The following is a 21,208-nucleotide window of genomic DNA, read 5'->3' as shown; positions in this document are numbered from 1 at the left end:
GGGGGGGGAACCAACTGCGTTCACGCATACACTTTCCTATTCACACAACAATCGTGAGGTGAATCTCGCTTCGCGTTGTAAAGTATATGCATGGACACTTTTGGAAGATATAACCTAACCCAAACCTATTTCTGATATAAACCTAAAATTTGATTCAAGTTACGTTATATAACTCAAACCAAATTTTCGTTTCGAATCTATAACTTCAACTTTAAATATCTAAAAAATTATAAAAGACCGCCGATTAAGTTATGAAGAAAAGTTACTCAGGATTATGTCCTTGACGACACGTGTCAAGGTCAACATCATTGGGGCTGGATCCGTTATAGTAAATAATTACCAAACATTTTGATAGAGAGAGGCACTGTTTACAGTAATATTCTTTTCTTTTTCGTGTAAAATGATGCGCCAAAGACGAAAGATGGGATGTGCAAATACATATATGTATTATATATATTGATCTTTTTACTATATACCCACTGTAGTTTCTCGCTTAGCGAAAGGTGTGGCAAGTACCAAGGATACCAAAACTGTGTTGAACGCTACGCAGTGACGAACGTGCACAGATCGTGCATTTTCGTGTATTTATAACTATATATATACGATTTGAATTGTAAAAATGTATGGCATATCGTCGAAAATGATACAGAAGAATACTGAGAGCGATACAGGTACAGGTAGTTGGTGCCCGTGCTCTCTGGGGCCCCACACTTACCATCTCTTTTCGCCACTACTATCCGACCTGAGCGATCCGCCACCACTCTGTGGTGTCACACTTTCACTGAACCTACGAAGTATAATAAAAAAATACCATACACAATTACGTAATTATACATATGTAAATATCGAGAGCAGAGTTGGTTGCACTTACTCGCGTGCCAAGTTTGTTCAAATTTTTCTGACTCTATTCTTTACCGCATTGATAAACTTGCAGGGTTGTCCCAGTTCGGGGGCATAAAAAATGGATTTGTATAATATATCGATATTGTGATATTGATTACAAATACAGATGCAATAAAGTTTACCGTCTTGTTCGTTGTGAAAGGTAAATACGTGATAAGCGGATATTATGAAAATAAATATATTTGACACATAAAGAATATGTAATTAATGTTATTGAAATTCCATATATGCATGCAGTGTTTCTTTCGATAAAAATTTAGAATACAAAACTCGGTTCCACATTTACTTATATATTAATTAGATCTGGAGATTTTTATATTTATTATTGTGTCTGTGTGTGTTTGTGTATTGTAACACCTTCTGCAGTGCTGATCGATAAATGATAATTTCATGATACAACAGAATTCTCGAGATCTCTTTTTTTATAATTTTTTTATAATCGCTCTTGCGTGACTTATTTTAGTCTTGTTATGTAAATCACACTACAACACAAAGTAAAATGATAAAGGAGAAAGATAATCCAATGGTGATAAAAACATCGAAAAGTACCATCTCAACACATATCCATAGCTATATTAATCGTATCAAAGAAGACATTGTCAAAAATAATACATACCTAACCACGTGATAAAATACATTATAACAGAGGACTTTCGAGTATGTGTTATAGAATATGCTTATAACAGAGCATCGAGACAATATATAGCTTATATACGAGAGGCACATTATTTGCATACAACATTAAGGATAACAAGAGGACAGACGACAGCCATCAGAGCTTGCTGCAAATACCACATCACAGCGCTTTTCTCGAAAAAAATTATCCGAGACATGTAATATTGTGAGCTGGATTATATAACACCATATACAATGTATATGTAGCTATAATAATACCGTATAAGTGAAAAAGCATAATGACATTAGTCATAAATTAATGTCCGTATTCCCACGTGATTCATGTATACCGTGATCAAACAGATATCGAGAACAATTTATAATTCTCAAACCAACTTTGAAAAGCAAAAATGAAAAAATTTCTCCAAACACTATTTTTATACAGCAACGCCACGACAGATGAATATGTCTGATGTACGCTAGAAAGCTATGGAGGAGAGGATATGAGATACTCGAATAATATAATTTTGACAGATGTAGCGTTTGTTATATAAAGGGAAGCATGCGTATAACTATATCGAAGTCGAGTCCAACGATAATAGAACTGGTGTACTTAAATCAGCCAATTATCAATCTTCCGAATGCCTAAGTATTATAAGGAGCAACTATAAATCAAACAAAGAGTTACATTACTAGTAAAAATTGATCTACTGTACGTCTAGCTCTCGGAATCGCTCTGCTTCCTACCTTCGCAGGACTTTGATTTCGTTTTCTAATGAATCCTCCTTTCCCTTTAGCGCCTTCTTGTCGATTATCTTCACGGCAAACATTTGACCAGGCTTCTCTTTACTCTCCGCTAGTCTCACTTCGGAAAACGCACCCCTAAACAAAGGAAAATAAAAAGAAATATATTTTTAGACATCGAAAGTAAATTTATCTACAATTAGAGATTATATCGTGTACGTGACGTTTCTTTAAGCATGTCATTATCCATGTAATTATATAAACTAACGTTTTTTTTTAATCTATAGATCAATTAATAATTGCATTATTAATTAATAATGCAAATTATCAGCAATTAAAATTATAGACCAGAGTTTGAGCACAATAATATGCTGCAAACAATTAACTCTTCAATTATCATATGAAATACGATAACAGATGTATCTTGAGACACATATTGAATGCATCAAAAGAAATGCATCATATTATCTAATTGTAAGTAACAGAAGGTCTTTTATTCTTCGTAAAATTTACGTTTTATTTTCCAGAGCCTCTTGACAAATACATATCAAAAAAAGTGTGAAGAAACAGCAAAATATCATTTTAATTAAGACAAATTATATATATAACGAGAATTTTTGGGAGAAAAGATCCGATCTCTATAAATAGAGTTTTCCCGAGTTATGACAAAAAACATATCATTATATAGGCAGAAGTCAAAGATTATAAATATGTATACTCAACGATTCTTGATTTTTATATATTGTGTTATTTAAGGATTCCCGATTAAACGGGAACGCACATTCAGTTTTATAAACAAGCTAGTTTATTCATATCTATGTACGGAAGTTATGGATACATTTTACATTTTGTGCAGAATCGCATTAAATTAAATTCTCCGTCACTTAAATATTCATTATAATGTATTGCAATACATCGGCAATCAGTTACATAAACGGCACAATAATTCATCGACAAGTATAGTTGACTGATACAGCTATTTATAGGTATATATGTCAGGGATTTGCGTTCTAAATATTTTTTTCAAAAGACATACACCGATAACGCGTATATACAAAACGATTAAGAGAAATATCGATGACGAACATTGAGTGCATTTTTTTCTGAATTGATCTAGTCAACAATCGACAAGTTTAATTCGGATTCCAGAAAGCTTCGCGATAAGAAGGAAGAAACTACATTTAATTTTTCAGTTCCAAATATAAAAGATAAAGATCGAATGTTAAAATTATAAAAATAGAATTATAAAGATATGTAATAATAACGATGCAATAGAGATGTGTGTGTGTGTGTGTGTGTGTGTGTATCTGTATGTGTATGTGTAATTGGAATCAACTTCCAGTTGAAAACATCCATTTAAGAGAGTAATCTCGCAAAGTGTTATTACAAAAATGCATATACATTATATTTTAATTCGATTTTAATGCAAATCGACGTGACATCGAAAGACATCCTTTACGCGTAAAGAGAAAAAAGCACAGCTTCTTCGCACGCGGAATATTCCGAAAAGCAATCCATCGCGAAAGAAAGTTACATTACATTAATATCGGTGAGACGAGGAAAGAAAGATTAAATCGCGGACACGGTTCCATTTTATGCAATCCACTTAGCACGCGACTCCTCGTCGTTTGTACGCAAATGAAAGAAACTGGAAGCTGTACGCTCCAAAGAAAGCCACGGAAAAAAGATGTATCTGTATATACAGGGTGGGGCAATTAAAACAGGCCACTTGAAAAATTTGTATAATAAACTATATATTGTATGAAAAATTATTATCGAGAAATCGATTTATATACACAAATTAGGGTGGTTCAATTTTAAAAAAAACTATGCTGATTTTCAAATCTCTGAAATACTTTCACTTTAAAAAGTAATAACCCTCTTGAAATTATATTCAACTTTTATATGTAACAATTTTTCATAAAACATAATTTACAAGTGGCCTGTTTCGATTGTCTCACCCTGTATGTAAAGCATCCAAAAATCGTTCAGGATGACTTCTTAATGAATTTCTTCGATCGATTCAAGATCAATTTTTCCTCATCGAAAATATATATCGAAGCAGATTTTTTCCAATAAGTATCTTTTCATAGTTATATAATTTTTCCTGTAATTAACCTAAATGAAAATCATTTCTGTCAGACAAAAAATTATATTAATTATAAAATTCTCTCAATTATTCGTCTTTTCGAAGCTTAAAACCGCGTAAAAAAAATTTTACTTTAAATCGTATTTTTAACTGAAAAATATTACAATAGAAAAAAGAGAGAGAAAAATCTGATTCATTTTTTATTTTCAGAAAAGAACTATTTCAAACTGATCGAGAAAGCTATGATTAAAAGAACGCGCGATAGTTTGAGAACATTCTGTATTCATACGAATTTCACTGGATTTAGTGGCAATATAGAAGATCATCCTGGAGGATCGCGCGAAATGCATACTAATATCGCGTTCCTATAAATGAAAGGAATAACCGATATGTGAAATACATGCGAGAGAGAGAGAGAGAGAGAGAGAGAGCAGATAGACAGATAGACAGACAGAAAGACAGAAAGACAGAGACAGAGAGACAGAGACAGAGACACAGAAACAGAGAGACAGAGACAGAGAGACAGACAAACAGACAGAAAGACAGAGACAGAGACAGAAAGACAGAGACAGAAAGACAGAGACAGAAAGACAGAGACAGAAAGACAGAGACAGAAAGACAGAGACAGAAAGACAGAGACAGAAAGACAGAGACAGAAAGACAGAGACAGAAAGACAGAGACAGAAAGACAGAGACAGAAAGACAGAGACAGAAAGACAGAGACAGAAAGACAGAGACAGAAAGACAGAGATAGAGACAGAGACAGACAGACAGACAGACAGAAAGAGAGAGAGAGAACAATATGGCCTCATTCCAAATAATACTGATCCGCCGAATATGTTTGCGAATTTATGTTTCGCAAACACGACAACATCTCCATCTTTCTTCTCGCGTGATTCGTTTCCATATAAACAACTATTTCTCTCCGATTGTATCATCCTTTTCTCAGAGCGTCATACGAATTTTAATATTCCATCATTCTCCGGTCTTCTCGATCATCGTTACGTAACTGCGTAATCATAGACAATCTGTTATACGAATTAAGAAGATGTCATATATACATATGTGACGCGTGGCAGCGAAAGTGTTAAGAGAGCTAATGCTTAATCGATCTTGCACAGAATATATATAACGCGTGCTCCGATTTTACGCATATCGTTACGCTTACATTTATCATTTAACGTAATATCACGTCATATATAATATTATAGTATTAGTGTAATATTGTTATGTCGTTAGGCGTAAAAATAATGTTGATTCGTAATATTATAAAATAAAAAATCGGTGTTGATCCCTCCCGGGAAGAGTTTATCGTAAAGACGTACATGGAATATCAGAAAATAGCGTTTATCTTTTTGCTAAAGTGCAAACATTTAGAGATAAAAAGAACATCACAATTTTCCATTATTTGCATATCTCTTGAATGTAAACAGACTGCCGTATAAATAATCACGTATTTGCCGGTGTGCTGCGTATCGAGATCTACATCAGTCATTAACTCTTTAATCTACGACGATAAAATGTTTAAGCGGCGATTAAGCCGGAAATTGGATATCCGTTGGATAAAGTTCCGAAAGGTACTCACCCGCAATTTTTTTTAAAACTTAATATTCTTACGTATTTTGACGCGCTGATTACGAATATCATAGTGAAAATTGGCAACTACTTGATTTTCATGGTAAAAACCATGAAAAACCCATAAAAATTATAATTTCTTACGCTTATCTCAGTAAATCATGGAAAATCATGATAAATGTTTTAGACAAAAGTTTTAGATCTCACAGAGATAAACATTTTAGGTCCTATACATTTCCACCGTACGAATAATAGTTTTCGAGGAAATGGAGTATAAAGACCAGTAACAGCGTTAACACAAAAATCCTAATTTTAGAGTGCTTTTTAACTGTGAGTCCCCATTGCAAACCTATATGGAACGTCGCTTCGCGTGGAAAAGTGTATGCGTAGATACAGTGAGTTCCGCCCCCCTGCGGGGGGGCCCCACTACCGAAGAACTAGACAAATAAGTTTGCGTGGAACCTCGCTTTGCGTAGAAAGTTGCAAACTCATGTGAAACCTCGCTTCGCGTGAAAAAGTGTATGTGTGGAAACAGTGGGTTCCGCTTCCTTCCGGGGGGCTCCACTACCAAAAAGCTAGACAAATAGGTTTGCGTGGAACCTCGCTTTGCGTGGAAAGTTGTAAACCCATGTAGAATCGTATATATGTACTGCAAAGTGCATGCTTACAATTAGATGGGAGGACAGATATAAGATTTAGAGTCCATCGTTTTTGTCGAAAACTATCACTCGTACGATAAAAATGAATAGGACATAAAATGTTTATCTCTGTGAGATGTAAAACTTTTGTCTAAAACATTTATCATGATTTTCCGTATTTACTGAGATAAGCGTAAAAGATTATAATTTTTTATGGATTTTTCATGTTTTTCACCATGAAAATCAAATAGTCGCCAATTTTCACTATGATATTCGTAATCGGCGCATCTCAAAATACGTAAGAATACTGAGTTTCAAAAAAATCGGGGGTGAGCACTTTTCGGAAGTACACCCAAATTCCTTCGGTAATCATCAAGCGTATGTATCCCGCGACCCCGCGATAATTATTCCGATGATTGAATTTCCGCTAATATAAAAAGAGAAAAACATGTACGTCACAGAGAAGTTTGCCTATTTCAATTTCACGCCGTGATAATCTCGACGATCGGATGGACGAGGGATGATACACTTACGTGCCCAATAAATCCTTCAGGACGTATTTGTCCTCGACGGATGGCGATCTGTCATCCTTCCCGTCCTTCTTGATCTTCTTGTTCGAATCCTTCTTGCCGAAGAGCGGCATCTTGTCCCACGAAATTCGCGCGAGCGCGCGTATGTTATATACGACACAACGTATCTACACGCGCAGCGTATCCGTCACATAAACGGCAACACACTGTATATATCGCTTCCCGCGAAGATCTCTTGTATATGCGTTCTGCAACGCGATCAACGCGAATAGCACCGACGAGTTATAAAAGTTCCAAGAGTACCGATCCCCGAGAGGATCCAGAAGACTTCGCCGATCGTCGTCCTTCGGCGCACTGGGAAGACATTCGAGGCGTCAGACGCGTTGGCAGATCGTCATGTTCTCCCGACAATTCCGCAGGAGCGATCGTGAACCCGCGACCTTTCGGATTGTCTGCGATAGCCTGGCCGTTCTATCTCTCTCTCTCTCTCTCTCTCTCTCTCTCTCTCTCTCTCTCTCTCTCTCTCTCTCTCTCTCTTTCTCTCTCTCCCTCTTCGCGGATCCGCGAATCGTATATCCTCTCGTATCTTCTTTCTCTCTCACTCGCGTCTCACGTTCATTCGCCGACTATTCAGCTACCGCTGGGCCGTAACTTTCTTCGCTACCGTTCGCTACCACCACTACTCGCGCAGAGTTGTACAAGCGTCTTCGTATCGGGCTCAGGGTCGCGGCCTCGCTAGATAGCTCGCGTTCCTTGCCACCAGACGCTACTTTATCGCGCTGCCGTCACGTCGTCGCTCCACGTCGCTCTTGGCGATACGCGTTCGCGCCCGTGCCAGCCCTGGGTCATAATGTCAGCAGCGCACCCGTAGCACCGCAACGATATATACGGTATATACATCCGATCGGACTGGACTGGATGAACGAGAATGACAGCTCGATGACAGCGCGCACCAAGAGTCGCGGAGCGTGCATTCGGTAATTCGCCAACGTTCGTTGCGTTTGACGTTGGCGTCGTCGTTATCAGTGTTGCCAATCGAGTAATACTATAACAGTATCAACCAATCAGCGAATCCCTGACAGAGATAGCGATTCATCCAGCATGTATCCATCCTCTTCTACGAATTGGATCATGACGTTTTCGAATGTAGCTTCTTCTTCTTCTTCTTCTCTGATATGGCTGGGAGACTTTCCGAAAGGAATTGTCTATACACCATTAACTAGGGGTATAGGTATTAGATAGGTTAATATATGATAAACTAATATAGGTATTGGATAGGATAATATATGATAAACCAATATAGGCATTATATAGGATAATGTGTGAAAACCTCTTTTTGAGTCATATGGGAGGATGGGACCCGAGCGGAATCGAACCTGGAATCTTTCGATTACCAGCCTGCGACTCTACGCCCGGCGCCACGCATCGTCCCAATTTCGAATGTAGCAAAAAGTTTAAACCATAGACACTGTATATCTAGACCAAGTGTTGAGGAGTGGGAGCCGAGGTGCGCGTAGAAAAGGACATACTCTGTTTCGTTCTCCTTGCGTCCTCTCTCGCTCGCACGTAGCATGACGAAAGAGAGCGCTATGCTCTGTGCGAGCGAGAGAGAACGCAAGGGGCACGAAACAGAGTGTCCTTTTCTACGCGCATCTTTACCCCCACTCCTTAAATAAAGGCAAACGCTCGGTCTAGATATACTATGACTACGTTTACACGTCACCCTTAATCGCGGTTTAATACTATCCACAGTTTTAAAATTGACCAATCACGATTATTCTTCTGAGAATGGAATGATCGTGATTGGCCAGTTTTAGAACTACAGATGTTATTAAACTCGATTAAAGATAACGTGTAAACGTAATCTATGTCTATGGTTTAATCGTTCCTGAGAGCGACTATAATGACGTCATTGCATCATCTCTACCAATAAGAGACTTGAATTCATAGTAAAATATACTGATTAATTGATCATTGGTTGGATTAATTCGTTCATTCGAAAACGCTATCATTCTCCCACTCTTGAAAGCTCGCTCCAGTATCAGATTGTGCATTAAAAATTGAAAATAAAAAATTTAACTTTAAAATTAAAAATAAAATTAGAACAAAAGGATCTAAAATTTCTTCGATTGGCCAAATTTCAATTTTCAATGGATACCCAGTAAGCAATTTGATAACAAATTGTTGCCAAATTGGCATCAAAAATTTGCTCAAAACTTGGTAACAAATCCAATGCCATTTGTGTCCGCATTAAGCTTGTGTTTTGGTGACAAAACTTGATGACATAACCTGACAGCAAATTGACGGCAAAAACCGAACAAAGCTTGACATCAGCAGATTGCCGAACAAAAACCGAACAAATTCTGCAGCTTTTGGCCATTCGTATAAAATAGTATATTTAAATGGATTTAAAGTCTCAATCCTAAGTAATAAAATGATGATAAGTTTTGGTTATAAAATGACCATTAGATAATTAGACATTATATAGAATCATATATTAATGTGTCAAAATATATAGGTGAATTTAAATAATATATTTAATAATAATTATTCGTACAATTATTATAGTATTATTAATAATAATTATTTGTAAATGTAAATGTAAATTGAAAATCGAACAATTATCTGTCCGATTTGCTAAAAATCAGTTCGATATCTGAATTTCCTGTATGAGAATTGTGTCAAAACTTGAATTGATAGAAATATATATATTACAATATTATTAGCATTTTGCAGGCTTTATATATACATTCATGACAAGAATTTAAATACGGGTATAGATAATGAATAACGCGCCGCATAGCGATAAGCGACTGAACTATTTTATAATACTTTGTAATAAGCTGCAGATTCTGTTCGGTTTTTGCTGCCAATGCTGCGAATTTGCCATCAGATTGCGCACTCCAGATCTTGCTCAGTTTTTGCATAGACAATCTGATGTCAGTCATGTCAGCAAGCTTTGCTCGGTTTCTGCCGCCAATTTGCTGTATAGTTATGTTAGCAAGCTTTGCTTGGTTCTTGCTCGATTCTTGCTGGTAATCTGCCAGCTTAATCGGTAATAATAGCTCATGTACCAAATTTGTAGTCTTTTTCCTGACAATAATTTGTAGCAAGCACTTGGCAATATATATCGATATATATTCAAATTCTTGTCATGAGTGTATATAAAGCCTACAAATTGCTAATAATATTATAATATATATATTTCTATCAGTTCAATTTTTGATATAATTCTTATACAGGAAATTCAGATATTGAATTGATTTTTGGCTAATCGGACAGATAATTGTTCGATTTTCACTTATTCAAACAATTTCTGTCCAAAAAGATCTTTAATTTTATAAATTAAGTTATTTAAATTTACCTATATGTTTTAACATATTAATATATGATTTTATATAATGTCTAATTATCTAATGGTCATTTTATGACCAAAACTTATCATCATTTTGTTACTTAGGGTTAAGGCTTTAAATCTATTTAAATATATACTTTTATACGAATGGCCAAAAGCTGCAGAATTTGTTCGGTTTTTGCTGACAATCTGCTATCAGATTGTCTTGCGCAGATCTTGGTCGATTTTTGCCATCAATTTGACGTGAAATCGTGTCAAGCTTTACTCGGTTTTTGCCGTCAATTTGCTGTCAGGTTATGTCAACAAGCTTTGTCACCAAAACACAAGCTTAATGCGGACACAGATGGCACTGGATTTGTTACCAAGTTTTGAGCGAATTTGATGCCAATTTGGCAACAATTTGTTATCAAATTGCTTACTGGGTCTATTAGAACAGACATGGCTGACTGGGTAGTTTGATACGGACTTTGTAGAGATCGATGATTTCAAGATTGAAATTTGACCAATCAGGACAAAGAAATCTTGACTCTTTTTACTCCGATTAGTCAAATTCCAATCTTCAATCTTCAAATGTCTTCAAGTCTGATACGAGCTTGGTAGGAACTTCACGCGCTTTTTAAAGACGATCGGCCTTCAGCTGATCGTCCCGTTGCAGTCCGCTATAAGGCTGTAACGGCAACGGCAGCGCGATGCGATTTGTCAAACGGAGCGGTGCGCGTGTGTGGGACACCGAGGCGAAGGAAGGAACGTGAAGGAGTCGACGAGACAAGAGTGCCGTCCTGCCGTTCGCGGCGGGCCGTTGACAGGCGCGTTCGAATGCGCTCGCCGCTCCTAGCATTTCGGCGCGCGGTGACAAGGAGAACGTTGGCTCGAGGTCGTCGTTCCGTGTTTCCGTTAACGTATACACCGTACGACAAGTACAGGCCTGTTAATTGGTTATATATACTCCCTTCGTTTCTTCGTGCGTCTCCGCGTATCTCTTCGTCTCGAATCCGCAACAGCGGAGGGAAAAACCGGCTGATCGTCACGCACGATACATCGAACTACTTCGAACGGCGATATATACATTACACACGTATATGCATCGTGATCTTGTTGTAACTTGTTGTAACTAACCTTGCAATACGCGTTTCTGGCGTCCAGCGAAACCTAATTAGTAGTTTGCGAATCTCTCGATTTCACTCCATTGCGTTTTCTCGCGAGTGCGTGAAATGTGAGTTCCTTTTGTTGAATAATAAGTCGTTCGTTAAAGAAATACGTACGTCATGTAAGTATATTTATCCTCGCGGGGGATAACATGTGTAGAAAACCACAATCCGATGTTGCGAAATTTATTTGTTATGAGCTCTTTCTCTCTCTCTCTCTCTCTCTCTCTCTCTCTCGCTCACTCACTCACTCACTCTCTCTCTCTCTCTCTCTCTCTTGTACAAACGATATATTGTCAATAGAATGATTATTATTATTTAGCGCTTGATTGTTTCTGATTATTTCATATAATTGATCGGCATTCAAATTACGTACGTTCGCGCTATGAAGCAATAATTATAATAATTAGACTTGCCGAGAACATTTGTTGTAGAAACAAATTTTATTGCATTCCGTTAAAATTAGCATGCTCGTAGAAATTATATCGCGTATAGACTGGTAAAGTTTGTTTAATGATCCATTGTTAAGTCGCTGAACAAACTACAAGTTTAGTTTCTTTGTTAATATACTGGGTGTCCCCAATTTAAATGGCAAAACTTCAAGAGCTAAGACAAGAAGTCCTCTAGAGATTTGCTCGTTTTTACTTCATTTTAGAGAAAATCGCAAAAATTCAATCTCTCATTGTCAGTCGCTCTCTTGAGTTGATTGGCATCGAATAAACTTTCTGCTTCAAGGTTCCTTACATATGTAAATACTTGATGTTATCCTTTACGGTGCGAATCAATTGAAGAGAGCGATTAAGAGACCGAATCATAGATGCAGTGCATCAAATATCACCTAGAACAATGTCTAGCTGCAATTAATGAGGTCGGTGCTAGATGTAATGCTTGCATTGCTGCAAGAGGGCAACATTTTGAACAATATCTGCATTAAATAGATGATAACATAAATAAAATGTAAATAAATAAGTAAAAAAAATGAAAACTTATTTTGTTTCTTTTTTTGTGATTTTCTCCAAAATGGAGCAAAAACGAGCAAATCTCTAAAGGACTTTCTGTCTTAGCTTTTCGGTCCCCTACACGCTCCTGAAGTTTTGCCATTTAAATTAGGGACATCCTATACATGTGCAAATATTTTTATGCAACTGATGCGATAAAGTGTATTTGCAGCTCATAGGAAAAAATTAATAGTATTTCTAAAGTAGATAGCATTTCGCTACCTACTTGACAGCACAATTAAACAATTTCATTTGGCTATATCGTCTCGAAAAGACTCCACTATAGTTATGCGAATAATAGTAAATAAACATCTATTTTCTTAATTATAGATGTGTATTATTAATGTCTTTTGATTGTTGTAAACATTTGTCAACAAAATTAAACATACAAAATGTACATTATGTATAGAATTTTAACAATAAGATATATATTTTTACACAATTAATATGCAGATAAAAGCACTTTAGAAAATGTATGTATGTGGTATTTTTTAAGAAATTAATGAAAAGAATAAAATGTAAGATTATTAATATGCCTGATGTGTTCTTGTCTCTAGAAAGTGTATACAATATTGTATGACAATTGATGCAATGTATTGGTATCCCACTTGTATCAAACAAATTTTATTTTATTTATGATAGAATTTTGACAACAAGAATAAACTACATTAGACAGTAAGAATAAACTATGTTGCAAATTGAAATTGTTTCCTGCCTATGTGATGTGTAATAAGTTATGTTACTTGGTTAAATAAGTAACAAAGTTAATAAACATGTTAATGATTTAACAGCTATAGAATGCCACCGAGACGAGTAGAAGATGTGCCTGTGAAGAGAGTGGCAGCTGCGGGTTGTAAGTTACCGGCGCAACTGCCAGTGGGAGAAATTCTAACCGATATTACACAGAATAAATGGAGACTGGGAAATACCATTGGATATGGTGGTTTTGGAGATATATACTTAGGTAAATATTTATGTCCATAATCTATTTGCATTTGTAATTTGTATCGTATTTTATACATATATACAATTAAATATAATAAAATTGATTTTTTTTACAGCTTCTAACGATATTATGTCACCTGTTGGCCAAGATGCCAAATATGTTGTAAAAATTGAACCTCATAATAATGGGCCATTATTTGTTGAAATGAATTTTTATATAAGAGCAGCGCGTAAGCACATAAGTAAGTAATGCATACATAATATGATTTATATCAATCTATTTAAAGACACAAAAAATGAATAAAAGTATGATTGATAGTAAAATAAAAGTTTTGATATTTTTTTTTACAGTTAAAAGCTGGTGCGAATCTCAAAGGAAGAGGAAAATTGGTGTTCCCACGTATGAGGGCTCGGGATCTCACCTTTATAGAAATCAACGATACAGGTTTCTAGTAATACCGCGATATGGTATAGATATTGGAAAACTATTTCTGTCACATAGAAGGAAATTGCCAACAAGATTAGTTAACACACTGGCTGTACAAATGGTAAATTTCACACTTGTGATGAGCATATGTAAACAATTATCGCACAATCTTGCTTACGATTATTTACGACTTATAATCTTTTTTTGCAGTTGGATGCGTTAGAGTATATTCACAGCAAAGGATATGCTCATGCAGATATTAAGGGACCAAATATCCTATTATCGTACGGGGACGGGATAGGAAAAGAAAAATCCCAGGCATACCTCGTAGATTACGGACTGGCGTATCGTTTTCGCACAGGAACTGGTGAACACAAGCCATTTGTACATGACGAGAGAAGAGCTCATGAGGGCACTTTAGAATTCACATCACGGGATGCTCATCATGGAAGTATGCCACATTACTTTTAAAGGATATTTTCGCATATCATTAATGATTTGTATACCAATCTATCTATAAAGAATATTATATTATTTAAGAAACTGACAAGAACGATCAAACTCTTCAATTTTAGCAAAAAAAATTTTGCATTGTGAAAACTATTGATTTAAAAATTAGAAATTACTTCGGATTTCAAAGTTTTATTAAGTAAAATATTTTTCAGCACATTCGAGGAGAGGAGATCTAGAGACTTTAGGATATAATATTATACAATGGTTATGTGGAAAGTTACCTTGGGAAAAAGGTAATGATGAAATGGACTCAGTCATCGATCCAGAAGAAGTTCATCGACAAAAAGAAATTCTTTTATCAGACTTATCTTTATTTATGGACAAATGCTTTCCTTATAAAAAAACACCACCAGGTTAGTTAAAATATCATAAAATAAAATCAGGAATGCTAAAAAAAAATGGATTCACATTTTGTGTATAATTTTGTATTATTACTCTCTTTTTTTTTTTTGATACCTTGTTTTATATAAGATATCATCTATTTCTTACAGCCGCAGTTATGAAATATATGAAATATGTGACCGAGCTAGAATTCGAGACCAAACCCAATTATTCCTATTTACGGAATTTATTCGTACGCAGTGGCAGCCAAGATGGCAATATTCCTATGTGTCTCTATAGTATGAAAGAATCCAATGAAAATCTTACAAGCGCTATATTTTTCGAGCGTCCATATTTAAGAGAAAGGAGACCTTGCAAGCCTGTAAATGGCGAGGTAAATTTCACTTAACTTAATTTCAAATATCTAGTATAATTTTTAAACTTATAGAATTAACTATATTATTTTAATATTATTTAGATTCGAATAACTCGAAATACGCAGCCTAAACATCCAATTCAGAATAAAGAGTTTAGCTGGGAAGCAGTATTGGCGCTGCACCCGGATAAATTTGCAAAAATTAGTACTCAACCACCACCTTCGCCACTGACACCGCCTCTCACACCCCCATCATCCTCGCCTTCACGACCACCATCTCTACCGACGTACGCTATGCTAGACGTACTTCGTAGAATGAAGGAAAGACAATCAAGTTCATTTAGGCATAAAGGAACGCCGAAATCATCGGAGTGAGTATTTAATTTTCACGGTTGCATATTCAAGCATGATATACGTATAAGTATACGAAAAATATATATATTTTTTACTTATGTTATTTATATCTTTATTAATCGATTATTATCCGAATTTCAGTAACGAGCTCAAACCAAAATGGATGACACCCGCAATGGAAGAAGTCGCACGATTAAAAAAAAAGGTTATCGAGTCTTCTAGGCCTGTAGCTAACTCCGAAAGTCCACGCGTAACACGTTCACGTATGGCGAAGATAAAACGTAAGATTAATATGTGAAATTATTACTTAAGAAAGAAAAGTTAGAAAAGCATATAGAGTGATCTGCCATTCTTATATTTTTAATTAATAGTATTATATTTAATTAATATATTATAAATAAAATATAAATATTTAATAAATTCTGTAAACTTGATTACATTATTGATATATTAACAAATTGATTCACACACATTGACTATTATTTTCAAAATAATTGTAAAAGCGTATTTTATAATTATAGAAATTATATAAAAAATTTTGATAATCTTAATTAATTCGAAAAATATTGATGATACTTTTTTGTTACTGAAAAATTATTTGCACAAATCTTAGAAGACTTCTTATAAACGTTTATACAATAGAATAGTGGACATTTGTATACACTTTTTAAGATTGATCAATAATATGTAACTAATTATATAATTATATATTAGGACTTGGAGTTAAGAAACAACATAAACGGAAAGGGGACGATTCGATCGAGATTACGCATAAAAGAAGAAAAGGTTCATTCTCTTAAATGGACCTGATTAGTATTATGGAGATCATATCTCTGAAAATGACACCATTGGGAATATATAATCAAGTATTATTCGGACAAAATCTCATTCATTGACACGATGTTATCGATACACGTCGCGCTAATTTGTTTAAGACTGCTTCATCATGATGATTTATTCTTTGATCATGTTAAACAATATATATATATAAGATTTCTAAATAGTTGTATAGCGAACAAAATAGTGATAAAATATTATTAATAATACTAAGTGACTAAGTGACTTCCTCCTAGGAAATTACAGAGATTCAATAGAATTAATGTGTTCGTATAGAAAGATATCAACTGTGGATGTCGTAATATTCCTGCAAGACATAATGTCTGTTATATAATTTAATCGCACAAGTGAAATTTGCAATTAAATCATTAGATTAAATTTATTTAACATTAATATGTTGAATGAGAGAAAAAGAGAAAGAAAGAATGTGTGTGTGTGTGTGTGTGTGTGTGTGTATGTGTGATATAATATTATAATAGAGTCAGTCAAATTAAATGTGTGTGTGTGTGTGTGTGTGTGTGTGTGTGTGTGTGTGTGTCTATATATTTACAATCATACATTATAATTAATTTAACTGAGGTTTGTGTTCGACAAAATATATAACACAAGCAATATTATCAAATTTCTAATGTCCCAATCTCTTGTGTTCTACAAGATGATATACAGTATTTAGATATATAAAAGCAAATTGACATAAAGTAGTAAAGATAATTATACGACGATTACGATAAATTATTAGACATCACAAAATTTTTGATTTATGAATATTCTTGTGCAATATAAATCATAAAGAAATGTCAAAGGAAAGATGACGTGGATATTGAATGCGTCATGTTTATAAAATCTTGTTTTCCATAACGATTATGTCCTTTCCTATTTAACTGCTCAAGAATCATTATAAAATATTAAAGATTTATTCACTCAGATATCTGACTCAATTAATTCATGTATTAATTTTTTCAGCTGTATTAATTTCACGCATAAATCAGATAAGAAGAAATAGATTTCTTTTGTTAAAGTCACAATTGTAAATACCCCATTTCTCTTCATTAGAATAATCCGTTCCGCTAACTTATATAAAAATATATTTAAAGATATTATAATTTTTATAGATTAATTTCTACAATGACATATGCAGTAAGCAAAACTGTAGACATAACATATATATTTAGTTTATATCATGACATTTAAAATTCATGTTAGTGTTTGAAGGATAATTCAATACTATGAAGGGATAGTAAATAAAACATATGATAAGATTTCGCTATTTTATATACTGTATGAGTGAAAGAGATTCAGTAATTTTTTTTTAATTCAATGGCGTAATTTCTGAGCTTACCATATATTAGAAAATACTACATTATGATTTATATTTTATGTCACATTATATGAACTTTTATCTCTGACTTTAGATATAACGCGCGTCTTTACACAAAACATTATTAATTGATGTTTAATCATTGTTACTGCTTTTCGTTGTCGTGATCCATTTATAGATTTATGTTACAATTTTTTTACGATACAAATTTGTGATAATTTATTTATATCATTCTAAGTTATATGTACCTGTGTCTTCTTTCTTCTCCCAACAAAAAAAAACATCGTTATATTGCTCGGAACTGTAATTGTCATCAATCATCTATATTTGTATTCTATTTTTATGCGAAATTCCCCCTTTATCTTTATATTTAAATGCGAATATAATATAGGTACTCTGTTTCCAGAATGTGCATTCAAAAAATGATTTAATGTGATTCCATATGAGAGATTTTTGAAAAAATCTTAAAATCTTTGCTGGACAAATATTATTCTCTCGTAGATACTTTATATAGCCAAATATACATTATTAGATTACTTTGTACAGGTAGATATCTCACTGGCAATAAAACAGACTTTGTAATAATCAAAAACAGTGTGATAAGACCGTGCGTTTTCCTAAGTGTCGCTGAAGATTGCGAAAAAAAAACCACTATATTATTATTTTATATACATAAGATGAAATAAATTACTTAAATTTGAGCGAAAAACAACTATTATTATTTTATATACATAGGGTGAGTTTAATTACTTAAATTCATGCGGAAAATGTAACTAAAATCACAGAGATGTAACTATTAAATATAATGAAAAGAGAGATGTGTGTGTATATAAAATATATAAACCGTATATATATATATATATATATATATATATATATATATATATATATATATATATATATACATGTGCTCGCATCGGCATTATATATTTACTGCTCAACATATTGTCTATGACTACATTATATTACGAATTATATCAAACAAATATATGGAATAATTAACAAATTTATATTTTTGCATGCAATAGTTTATAGAATTTATATCACATTCAAATTATTAAATAATTATTACGTTCGCAATATGGCGGAATGGGGATGTAATCGAGTACTATTAATCGTGTTAAATATTTGGATCGCGTAAAACGTAAACCATAAACGATGTTATTCACTCTCTCATTACTTTCGTAAGAAATAGAAAAAATAGCAGCGCGTAAAAAATACTAAGGATTCTATTGGAAAAAAATTAACTAATAATTCGTTAATCTCTCCTTTGAAAATTAATCAAATATCAATACAATATGTTCTTTATTGATAGGGATTTATATTCCAATTTTGCTTTTTAATATGGCAAGTTTTAGACGATAACGCGATTTAAAAGTCATGCTTGTGGGAGATATTATATAAGTTACGGAAAATTTACATGAAAAAAAAATCTCAACCCAAAATAATTCAAGATTAAAAAAAAGGATACAGACGAAAAGAACAAATTTCGCCATGAACTTTTACAATATTATTTCTGCTTAATCTGAAGATTAATGATAAGAAAGATCGATTTGAAATTAAGAAGGCAATTCTCGGAAGATAAAAGAAAAGTGTCTCGAAATTTTCTTGGAATTGATTTTCATTTTCTGAAATTCAACACGAATTTCGTTCGTCGCGGACATTAAGGAGCAATGTCCTGATATTCAGGGAGAGCATTCTCCATTCATTCCCGTCGTCGGATGCAACGGCGAACTTCGGCCGTCTAATAATAGAACGGCGACGATTCCGTTGACGTATCGTGCGTGCCCCTAATATACACGCGCACGTGTAAATGCCTATTCCACGCATCTTCGAAAAATAAACGCAGCTACGCGCGCGGACGCGCGCAAAGAATGTACAACTATACTTTCGCGGTGCCCTGGGTTTTGAGCGATATCCGGGTATTTTCCGGTGGAGATCTTTTATTTCGTTGCAACTCATCTGCAGTCATTAATATTCCATGCAATGCGCGTATCGGTTCCATGCTTTCAAAATATCTCAGATATAAATCTTCCGAAACGTTACGTGTATTATTTCAGACACACAGTATTAAGAAATATTCAAACGGTCTGCGATGACAATAATAAAAGGCAAAACGTAATCGAAGTCATCGTTTTGTTCAAATTAAAACTCTAGCATGAGTCTTTTAGAAAAATCCGTTTAAAAACAATCTTATTTTTATTCTTATATAATTTTTTTTAAATAAAGTTTTTTTTTTTTTTTTTTTTTTAATATAAACAAAAATAAATCTATGGAAATAAAAGAGAATTCGAAATCAAGAGATAGTTTCGCCAAATTTAGAGAAATGCGTTCATTGGCCCACCCTCGACGATTTAAGATCTCAGCATGGGTCTTTTAGAGAGATCCGTTAAAGAATGTTATTATTTTTATTCTCATATAATTTTTCTTTAATAAAAAGTTCCTCTTTTTTTTTTAGATATAAATCAAAATAAATTTGTGGAAAAGAAAAATCCAAATTGAATGATTATTTCGCGAATTTCAGAGAAATACGTTCATTGGCCCACGGGATCGTTCACCCTCGGCGATTTTCGGACGACGCGCGCCGATCGCGTCAGTCGCGCTGCATCCTGCGAGCGTGTCGCACGTGACGTGTGTACGGAGTGCAAGAGCGTCGGCCGAATCCAACAACGTCGATTTTACGATCTCGCCTCACCCTCCTCGGGGCTCTCGGGCGAGTTTCGGCGCGCCGGTCCAGTCCTGATTCCCCACCGCAGTCGGTGGTGTCAGTCGCGATCCGTCCGGCGCAGCGCGTTCATCTCCCGCTCGTATCCGTTCGCGCGGGAGTCGTTCACCCTTGTTCACCGCGCGCGCGCGCGCGGGCGCGCGAGACTCCCCTCGGTGTTTGCGAAAGATAATGTTGGTCCTCGCGCGTTCACGGATGATGTGTCGTCGAGCCTGTTGGGAGCGAACCGGCGAGACGTCGTCGCGCGACGATCGTTGCACGTCACGCTGCGAGTAAGCGCAACGTTCGACGAAAGACGTGATTACGAGGGATCGTCGTCGCTGCGGACGCCGCGATGGGCAGCGAGGTGGAGGCTGCGAGCGCCAACGCCGTGGACTCCGACTCCGGTTCGGTCAGCTGGGAGGATTTTTTCGGTGAGCGATAATGCAAAATACAACTTATCTTTTTCCCTCTCATATTATTTATTCTCGAAACGTGATCGCGAGATCGACCGCGCATGCGTTTGCGCGCATGCGCTACGGTCATGTATGATGTTCCTCTGTCTTTTTTTTTTTTCTTTCTTTTGTTTTCGACACGTGTTTTGCGAAACATGTTGCATTTCGTATATGGCGCCGAGGCAGATTAAAGTGCGGGCACGCATCCTCGAAACGCAAATGACCCGAATTAATGCGCGTCTCGAGGCTCGTCGCGCGAGTTTATTGCGTCTAATGACGCGATCCTCTCTCTCTCTCTCTCTCTCTCTCTCTCCCTCTCTTTCTCTCCGGAGCGTTTAACCAATTTGAAATGCATGCAATCGTGCA

At 35.1% G+C, this 21,208-nt stretch overlaps 3 protein-coding genes across 6 annotated transcripts in view; 2 read left to right on the top strand and 1 right to left on the bottom strand.

The window, feature by feature from the left end:
- Positions 1–6: 6 nt before the first annotated feature.
- Positions 7–8,064, bottom strand: Camki (Calcium/calmodulin-dependent protein kinase I). Of its 3 annotated transcripts, XR_011448860.1 has the most exons (4): positions 7,098–8,062; positions 2,266–2,400; positions 872–2,183; positions 7–787 (listed from the first exon to the last, which is right to left on the bottom strand). XR_011448860.1 is itself a non-coding variant. In XM_070315669.1 (3 exons), exons 1-3 carry the CDS (start codon positions 7,205–7,207, stop codon positions 712–714), a joined length of 321 nt encoding a protein of 106 aa, XP_070171770.1. In that variant the 5' UTR covers positions 7,208–8,064; the 3' UTR covers positions 7–711. The 3 variants fall into 3 exon arrangements, 2 of the variants coding, with proteins under 2 accessions (XP_070171770.1, XP_070171771.1); XM_070315669.1 differs by lacking the exon at positions 872–2,183 and having other exon boundaries at positions 7,098–8,064; XM_070315670.1 differs by lacking the exon at positions 7–787 and having other exon boundaries at positions 796–2,183.
- LOC138944732 (serine/threonine-protein kinase VRK1) lies at positions 7,088–18,470 on the top strand. 2 transcript variants are annotated; one of them, XM_070315666.1, is made up of 10 exons: positions 7,088–8,071; positions 13,384–13,556; positions 13,654–13,779; positions 13,889–14,085; positions 14,175–14,415; positions 14,630–14,830; positions 14,969–15,192; positions 15,277–15,545; positions 15,670–15,809; positions 16,243–18,470. In XM_070315666.1, exons 1-10 carry the CDS (start codon positions 8,013–8,015, stop codon positions 16,326–16,328), a joined length of 1,716 nt encoding a protein of 571 aa, XP_070171767.1. In that variant the 5' UTR covers positions 7,088–8,012; the 3' UTR covers positions 16,329–18,470. The 2 variants fall into 2 exon arrangements, with proteins under 2 accessions (XP_070171767.1, XP_070171769.1); XM_070315668.1 differs by lacking the exon at positions 7,088–8,071 and adding an exon at positions 10,945–11,716.
- Positions 18,471–20,347: 1,877 nt separating this feature from the next.
- The window catches only part of Gefmeso (Guanine nucleotide exchange factor in mesoderm), a 56,350-nt gene continuing 55,489 nt past the window's right edge, over positions 20,348–21,208 (top strand). The window contains exon 1 of the mRNA XM_070315659.1: positions 20,348–20,821. Within this exon, the coding sequence (XP_070171760.1) occupies positions 20,743–20,821 (79 nt within the window). The 5' untranslated portion in view covers positions 20,348–20,742. The remainder of the gene's footprint in view (positions 20,822–21,208) is intronic.

This window comes from Polyergus mexicanus, unplaced genomic scaffold (assembly GCF_030449975.1).
Source record: "Polyergus mexicanus isolate NDT 795.1 unplaced genomic scaffold, iyPolMexi1.0 SCAF_2, whole genome shotgun sequence".
Lineage (NCBI taxonomy): Eukaryota > Metazoa > Arthropoda > Insecta > Hymenoptera > Formicidae > Polyergus > Polyergus mexicanus.
Note: the sequence above shows the minus strand (reverse complement) of the source record. Positions and strands in the feature narration are given on the sequence as shown.

Excerpts from the sequence above, each read along its gene's own strand:
- Camki (XM_070315669.1), bottom strand. The coding sequence starts at position 7,207 with ATGCCGCTCTTCGGCAAGAAGGATTCGAACAAGAAGATCAAGAAGGAC. Across the intron at positions 2,401-7,097 it reads CTGAAGGATTTATTGGGCAC|GGGTGCGTTTTCCGAAGTGA; the intron begins GTAAGTGTATCA and ends TCCTTTGTTTAG. Across the intron at positions 788-2,265 it reads GAAATCAAAGTCCTGCGAAG|GTTCAGTGAAAGTGTGACAC; the intron begins GTAGGAAGCAGA and ends TATACTTCGTAG.
- LOC138944732 (XM_070315666.1), top strand. The coding sequence starts at position 8,013 with ATGAACGAGAATGACAGCTCGATGACAGCGCGCACCAAGAGTCGCGGA. Across the intron at positions 13,557-13,653 it reads TTTTGGAGATATATACTTAG|CTTCTAACGATATTATGTCA; the intron begins GTAAATATTTAT and ends TTTTTTTTACAG. Across the intron at positions 14,831-14,968 it reads TTATAAAAAAACACCACCAG|CCGCAGTTATGAAATATATG; the intron begins GTTAGTTAAAAT and ends TATTTCTTACAG.